Raw genomic sequence first — 7,247 nt, 5'->3', positions numbered from 1 at the left:
TGCTCTGTTGCAGAGGCTAAATGATTCTCCAGCCTCAGCCTCCCAAGTAGCTGGGACTACAAGTGTGCACCATGACACCTGGCTAAGTTTGTTTGTTGGTTTGTTTGTTTGTTTTTATAGAGACGGGTCTCATCACTATGTTGCCAGGTTGGTTTCGAATTCCTGGGCTCAAGTGATCCTCCCACTTTGGCCTCCCAAGTCGCTGGGATCACAAGTGTGAGCCACGGTGCCCAGATTAATTTCCCCTTTTCTTTTTCTTTTCTTTTCTTTTCTTTTTTTTTTTTTAGACAGAGTCCTGCCCTGTTGCCCAGACTAGAGTGCAGTGGCGCGATCTCAGCTCACTGCAAGCAATTCTCCTGCCTCAGCCTCCCGAGTAGCTGGGATTACATGTGCCCGCCACCATGCCCAGCTAATTTTTATATTTTTAGTAGAGATGGGGGTTTCACCATCTTGGTCAGGCTGGTCTCGAACTCCTGACCTCGTGATCCACCCTCCTTGGCCTCCCAAAGTGCTGGGATTACAGGTGTAAGCCACCGTGCCTGGCAGATTTCCCCTTTTCAATTCAGCCCCAACCTACCCCCTCCCACCACAAGTCCATCCTCCACAGGGCTATTGGGTTATTGCCCTAAAGCTCAGCTTTTATGGGACTCCTTGTTCAAAAGCCTTTAGTCATTCCACCTTTCCCTCTAATTAGGTACAAATTCCCCTTAATACAGTCAGAATCTGCCTTCCCAACAAGATTGTCTCACCTTCCCTGCACTCTGAGCATAGAACTCCAACCTGAACATGACACATCCATACCTCCCCATGGTTTCACCCATACTCCCATTCCTAACCAAGATGCTCCTTCACACTCCCTTAATCTCCAAGGAACTCCTTCCCACCCATAAATGCCCACCTTACATGGTACCTTTGATACGAAGTCTTTTTGCGCTCCCAACAAATAGTTACCTCTCTGGCACTCATGGCCCTGTCTGGCCCCTTGTGGCACTCACACCCAGTCTGTGACAGACACCTGTGCCTTGTCTCATCTCATCCCCTTCTGGGCAGTGTGCCTCTCACAGGCCAGGCAGTCTACAGCCTCTCACAAACAGTGCCTGTTCTCTCGGCGGACTGGGTTGATAGCTGAAGTCCATGGACACACCCAGCCAGGAAAGCAGGTTTTGATAAGAGGAGCAAGCACCAGGACACAGGCTGAGCTGCGAGGAAATGGTGTGTGGGGGCCTGGGAACCCAGGGCCAATGAGAATCACAGAGCTGGAAGGCTCCTCCTTGTCCACATGGTGCAACCTCCTCATTTTACAAAGATGTGCACAAATCTCAGGGAAGGGAAAGGGCCCAGGACCACACAGCTGATGACTCCCACTCCTGGTGCGTAAGAGGCTCCATCAATCCAATTATTTCCTTCCTTGCAGTTTGGCTTTCCCCCCGCTCCCCAGTGCTTCCCCCACCATTTTTCTGACATTGACCTTATCCCAGCAAAAGGGAGACATGCTTGAACACTATTCCCAGGGTGCCCTGACTTCTACAGACCTCTGTGAGTAGATGCTTGGGGCCCAGCCTAGGCCCCAGGGGGACCTTGCAGCTGGCAGAGGATGTGATCAAGGGTGGTCAGCTGGAGCCTTCTCTCACACAGCATTCATGCCACACAAAAATGTTCCAAAAATGCTTTAATGCCACCGAGAAATCTGAAAGGTGCAGGAAGCTGCCACCATCCACCTGGGTGCCTGGGCCCGGGCTGTCCCTGAAGTGGCCATGAGCAGGCAGGAGGCTTGCATAGCCAAGCAGCCCAGGCAATTGCTGACATCCTTTGCCCTCTGCCCTAAATGCCCCAGGTTCCCCCTCAGCTGGGGAAAGAAAGAGGAGGAAGTGGAAAAAGAGTAGGAGGAGGGTGGTTCTCTCCAGGGCACCCTTCCTGCTTTGGGATGGTGACTCACCCAGCAGGCCCTGGGAGAGGCAATTTATCAGCCCCAACGAAGGCAGGCCAGGCCTCAGGCTCTAGAAGGGGCAGAGGAGGTTCTTCTGATGCAGTGGTCAGGAGGAGTCACCAGGAGAAGCCAGGGGGCGGTGGACCATCCCTCTGCTGCCTCTGTTACTTCGGGCCTTTCTTAAGTACAACATTGTCATACTCAGTTCCTGGCTGCCAGCCAGAAGCAGAGAAATCCTGCCCGGCTGGGTGGACATGCTGGAGGCCACCAGGGTCCCTGTCAGCTGTTGCCTGCCTCCTCCATGCCTCACCCCGGGGCTCCTGCAGGCTGTCATACAGGGACAGGGCAGCCATTCCCTCGGGTTCATCATATATGTGGTCGTGTCGAGGAGGAGGGGGCTCCTCAATGCTGTCGTACAGAGGGTCGACCGGGAGCTGAGGAGGGACTGCCAAGATGCCCCTGAAGTTCTTCCCCAAGGAACGGGCCACCGCATCGAAGGGCACGGCATACTCCCCCTCCGGGCCCCGAGGCCGTGGAGCAGGCACCGGTGTGGTGGGTGAAGGCGGCGGCAGTGAGTCATGGGGCCGGGAGTAGGGGCTCTCAGGCCGGGGCAGCGAGGCGGGGATTGTGGCTGGCTGAGGTTGCAGTGTAGCGGGTGCAGCATTCTTCTGGGCAGAGATGGCCTCTTCCAGGGCCAAGAAGATCTCATTGCCTTGCCGGGTTTCAAACTCAAAGTTGCCCTCTCCAGAAACGCAGCGCCGGCCTGCCTCAAAGGAAAAGGTTACCTGGGCCAGGGAGAAAGGAGGTTATCGGCCAGGCCACAGAACAAGGATGCTTTTTTTTTTTTTTTTTTTTTTTTGAGACAGAGTCTCACTCTGTCTCCAGGCTGGAGTGCAGTGGCACGATCTCAGCTCACTGCAACCTCCGCCTCCCGGGTTCAAGTGATTCTCCTGCCTCAGCCTCCCGAGTAGCTGGGACTATAGGCACGTGCCACCACGCCCAGCTAATTCTTGTGTTTTTTGTAGAGACAGGGTTTCACCATGTTGGCCAGAATGGTCTCAATCTCTTGACCTCATGATCACCTCCCACCTCCTCCTCCCGCCATCCTCTCTGCCTTGGATGTCCACCTCTGCCTCTCCCCAATCACCTCTCTTTGTTCGTAGCTTATCCTTTCTCTCAGCCTGCCCTGATGCACCTTCCCACTCACCTTGTCCCGCCCAAAGCGCCGCAGAAACCTGTAGGGCCAGTTGTACAGCTGGGTCCCTGGCTCAGGCCCACCCCACAGCTCCAGGGCACTCTCCCCAGCCCGGAGGGTATAGGACCCCCGCAGGTGGCACCTCTCGCTGGCTTCTGTAGGTCTCATGGTCACAGCAAATTCCTTGTGGGGGGCAACTGGGGAGAAGAAGAGAGAGAAGGCGAAGGCAGTTAATGGGAAACAACTGGCCTGCCTCACCACTGCCCAGTCCTAAATGAGTGTACCAGAAGTTTTCTAGAAAGAGTATTATCCATGTACTCATGGCCCCCTACCTGGGTCTTGGAGGCTGAGCTGCTCTGTACCAGGTCATACTCTCCAAAAGGCCAGGTACCTCCACCTCCTACCCTAGTAGGCATCATGCCCCTACCCACATCCACCCCAACCTCATGCCCACATCCTTCCTGCCCCTGTCGCCAGAGCCAGTCTTGTCTTCCCCACCCCATCTCTCACCCCAAACCAGCCACCACCCCAGTCCCTACGGTCACAGCTGCAGGCGAAGCCTTGGCCCTGCCCTCCCACTGCCGGGGCTCTGGAGGTGGAGCTTAGATGGAAGGCAGATGAAAGCTTCTCCTTCCTCCACCAGCTCCCCAAAAGCAGCACCCAGGGCCGGGCGCGGTGGCTCACGCCTGTAATCCCAACACTTTGGGAGGCTGAGACAGGTGGATCACCTGATGTCAGGAGTGCGAGACCATCCTGGCCAACATGGTGAAACCCTGTCTCTACTAAACATACAAAATATCAGCCAGGCATGGTGGCGGGCGCCTGTAATCCCAGCTGCTCAGGAGGCTGAGGCAGGAGAATCGCTTGAACCTGGGAGGCGGAGGTTGCAGTGAGCTGAGATTGTGCCATTGCACTCCAGCCCGGGCGACAAGAGCAAAACTCCGTCTCAAAAAAAGAAAAAAGCAGCACCCTCACCTGGGCCCCCAGCCTTCCCCTCTCCCACCAGCAGGCCCTAGGTAAGATGAGGTGAACCCAGGGAGAGACTCAAGGCAGGGCAGGATCCCCGAGGTTGGGCTGCACCCGGAAGCGAAAAGGAGAGGCTGATAAGGGGGCTGGCCCAGGCTGGGAGTAACCACAAGGCAGGAAGACTCCGGGCCAGCAGCTAGCCAGCCCACACCTCCTCTCCACCTCACCCTGGGGAGAGCCCCCGGGGGAGAGCAGGGCAGTCCCCGCCCCCTCACCTGTGGCCGAGCTGCTGTACAATTCATTTTCCTCCATGCAGGGCCGGCTCTGCTTTCCCTCTGGCCCCGAGAGCTCCTTCCTCTGCCCCTAGGGAGGAGGCCCCAGGTCTCACCACCTTCCCCGACCAGGCCCCCCTCTGGCCCAGGCCTTCTTTCAGGCCACCTCAGCCTGCTGGCTTTGTCTGCACACTGGGTTCGGGTCCCCGCCATCGAGGAAGCACCCCATTACCCTGACCTTGACTCCTCTAACACTTGCCCACAGGAAGCATCTAACACCCTTGGCCTGCACGCCCCGTTGCCCTTTCGGCACCCCGGGCGACTCACGGGGAAGGCCAGGAGGCAGATGGCCTGCACCCAGTCGCCGCGCTCCGCAGCGGGGGCCGCCAGCAGGTACAGGCGCTCCTTGGTCTCCAGGAAGAAGGCACTGGTGTCCCGGGGGCTGCTGGCCTCTCCGCCGGCCTCGGCCACCCGCAGGCAGTCACTGAGGCGGATGACCTTACGGGCAGCCTCACCCCGACGTGGCTTCTCCGGGCCCTCCTGCAGCTCCAGCCGGGCCAAGGCGCAGTCCGATTCTCCATACAGTGAGGCCCCGAAGCGGCGCCATTTCTGTGCCAGAGGCGTGGGAAGCGGGGGCGGGAGGGAGCCACCCAGAGATGGGAGATGGTGAGCCAAGGGGAGAAGAGGAACCGTGGAAGGGGGACTGGGGCAGCCACTTGGAGATGGGGAGAGAGAGGTGATCACAGGAGACCCAGGGAGGCAGAGAAGAGGACAGTGACTGCAGGAATTAGAAAATCGGAGATCAGCCACCAGCCCCAAGAAAGAGGGCCATGACCAGGAGCAGAGACTGCCCAGGCAGAAAGCAACACAGGGATGAGCCCAAAGCAGGCTGCAAGAAGGCCAAACAGGCCCACCGCAGCGGACTCTGGTCCCGGAGAGGAAAGCGGGGTAGTGGCCGAGGCCCAGAGGAGGGAGTGAGGAGGGCGGCATGTGACCCGGGCTGACGACTTATTTTCCTTCTGTACAAAATCCTGACGGCAGCCCTGTTCTCCAGGAACTTCTCTCTACCCTCCTGAACCTTGCTGCCTCACTGCTTGATAGGTTGGGCCATGAGAGAGAGACAGGTGTTCCCCCCAGTGTTGGTTAGGGGACGAGGACTTCCTGGTTCAAGGAGGCCAGGGAAGGAGAAAGAGGATGGACAGCTGGCTGGGGTCCAGGCCCCCAGAGGCCCCAGCCCAAGGTGAATACCAGCCACATGCACCCCACTGGGGTGGGGAAGGAACCTCTACTGTCATCCTAAACTATCCCTCCAGCTGCCCCTTCCATTCCCTTCCAAGGTGTCCCATGAAGTCAACACAGAGCAAGAGAGCAAAAGAGGCAAGAGATGAAGCCAGCACAGCCCCTACCCCCACCCAGGGCAAACAGCCCTTAGTAAAGAGCACAGTTTGGGACCTGGTTGGGGCCTGGTTCAGGAGACAGAGTCTGGTAGGAAAAGAGCCCTCCCCAAGTTGAGCTCTGGGTCTAACTTGGTGGGTGCACAGTCAGACCTATAAGGGTTTTGAGTATGAAACTACCTCTCCACCCCAGGAATTCTAGCAGCCCCCCAGGCCTCCTGTCCGACCCCAGCCCAGCCTCACTCCTACCTTTCCAAACGTCTGTTGCTGCTGAAGATACAGGAAGCCTTGTTTCACTGCCCCGTCTCCCATCCTCTGACCATCTCGGGGCCCCAGGCTTCAGCAATCTCCTTCTCTCCTGCCCTTGCCTCTCTCTTCTCAGCCGTGTGTTCCCCTTCTCTGAAGTTCATTTCCTCTCTGCCTAGGGTTTTCTACACTATTCTAGTCTGCTCGATGACGACAGGCCGATAGGCCCTGTGGTTTCTTCTGAGTATGTGTTCTTTTTTTTTTTTTCTGAGTGAGTTTTATACTCAAGCTTCCTGCATTTTCAGTGAGTTAGAGACAATTTCCAAAAAGCCAAATGCCAGCTCTTCAGTGAGCAATAATTCAGGTACAGAAGTTGGCACAGGGACGCACCAGCAAAGAGTGGCTGACCCGCTGGAAAAGAGACCCAGAAACCAAACTAGACAGTGAAATCAGTAGCAGAAGGGCCCCACCTTAAGCTGTACACAAGTTGGAAGGGATAAACCACTAAGTTACCTGAGGCTTGGAAAGTCTGAGGAATTTATTTGAGGCCACCAAACCAGAACCCAGCCCTCTCAACTCCTAACAGCTAGAACCATACCCATGGTTTTGCACGGAGAGACATATAAGACAGCTCATGTGGGCCTAACCAGATACCACTTTCTCTCTCGTATGTGAGAGAGAGAGAGAGAGAGAGAGAGACACAGAGAGAGAGGCAACTGTTTAACTACATGGGACCACTCCCTGCCTGCCAACAACACACACTCACACCAACCCTGTAAATATTCTAGAAACATGATCATCCCCTCTGGATGGAGATCAGGAGAAGAGACTGACTCCCCAAGTATATCTCAACTGTTGGATTTTTGCCTTCTTTCAAGCGTTCCTGAGCATTAGAAAGATACTTAGGTTTCATCTACAAATTATCTTAAGTTTCAATAGCAGTCACTTTCATATACATTTTGAAAATGCTTCATAGTTACCGAAAGTGCTTTGCAGCTCACAAAGCTTCTAGGCACACACTTTTCATCAGCCACACTGTCCCTTGACAAAGGCAGGGCGGGTGTGAACACATTTATTTGCAACTTGCCTGAGGTCACAGAGGAGTTGTGGACAGAGGAAGAAGTAGAGACCAGGGCTTCTGATCTGTAATTCAACATTTTGCAGGGCCCCTAAATGGAATCCAGATCCATGCAAAAAGATCCATTGCTGTGGAGAAATCCAAGCTGCTCAGAGAAGTTTAACTTAAA

General features: G+C 55.7%; 1 protein-coding gene across 4 annotated transcripts; it reads right to left on the bottom strand.

Moving 5' to 3' along the window:
• Positions 1 to 1,654: 1,654 nt before the first annotated feature.
• Positions 1,655 to 6,399, bottom strand: DOK2 (docking protein 2). Of its 4 annotated transcripts, XM_017861114.1 has the most exons (5): positions 6,004 to 6,391; positions 4,688 to 4,969; positions 4,364 to 4,451; positions 3,135 to 3,319; positions 1,655 to 2,712 (listed from the first exon to the last, which is right to left on the bottom strand). In XM_017861114.1, the coding sequence occupies exons 1-5, from the start codon at positions 6,064 to 6,066 to the stop codon at positions 2,092 to 2,094; spliced, it is 1,239 nt and encodes a 412-aa protein (XP_017716603.1). In that variant the 5' UTR covers positions 6,067 to 6,391; the 3' UTR covers positions 1,655 to 2,091. The 4 variants fall into 4 exon arrangements, with proteins under 4 accessions (XP_017716603.1, XP_017716604.1, XP_017716605.1 ...); XM_017861115.1 differs by lacking the exon at positions 4,688 to 4,969 and having other exon boundaries at positions 6,004 to 6,399; XM_017861116.1 differs by lacking the exon at positions 4,364 to 4,451 and having other exon boundaries at positions 6,004 to 6,392.
• Positions 6,400 to 7,247: the final 848 nt, after the last annotated feature.

Source organism: Rhinopithecus bieti, unplaced genomic scaffold (assembly GCF_001698545.2).
Source record: "Rhinopithecus bieti isolate Rb0 unplaced genomic scaffold, ASM169854v2 scaffold_59220, whole genome shotgun sequence".
NCBI lineage: Eukaryota > Metazoa > Chordata > Mammalia > Primates > Cercopithecidae > Rhinopithecus > Rhinopithecus bieti.
The sequence above is the reverse complement of the archived record's forward strand: the minus strand, read 5'-3'. Positions and strand labels throughout refer to the sequence as shown.

Excerpts from the sequence above, each read along its gene's own strand:
- DOK2 (XM_017861114.1), bottom strand. The coding sequence starts at position 6,066 with ATGGGAGACGGGGCAGTGAAACAAGGCTTCCTGTATCTTCAGCAGCAA. Across the intron at positions 4,452-4,687 it reads TCTGCCTCCTGGCCTTCCCC|GGGCAGAGGAAGGAGCTCTC; the intron begins GTGAGTCGCCCG and ends CCTCCTCCCTAG. Across the intron at positions 2,713-3,134 it reads GGCGCTTTGGGCGGGACAAG|GTAACCTTTTCCTTTGAGGC; the intron begins GTGAGTGGGAAG and ends TCCCTGGCCCAG.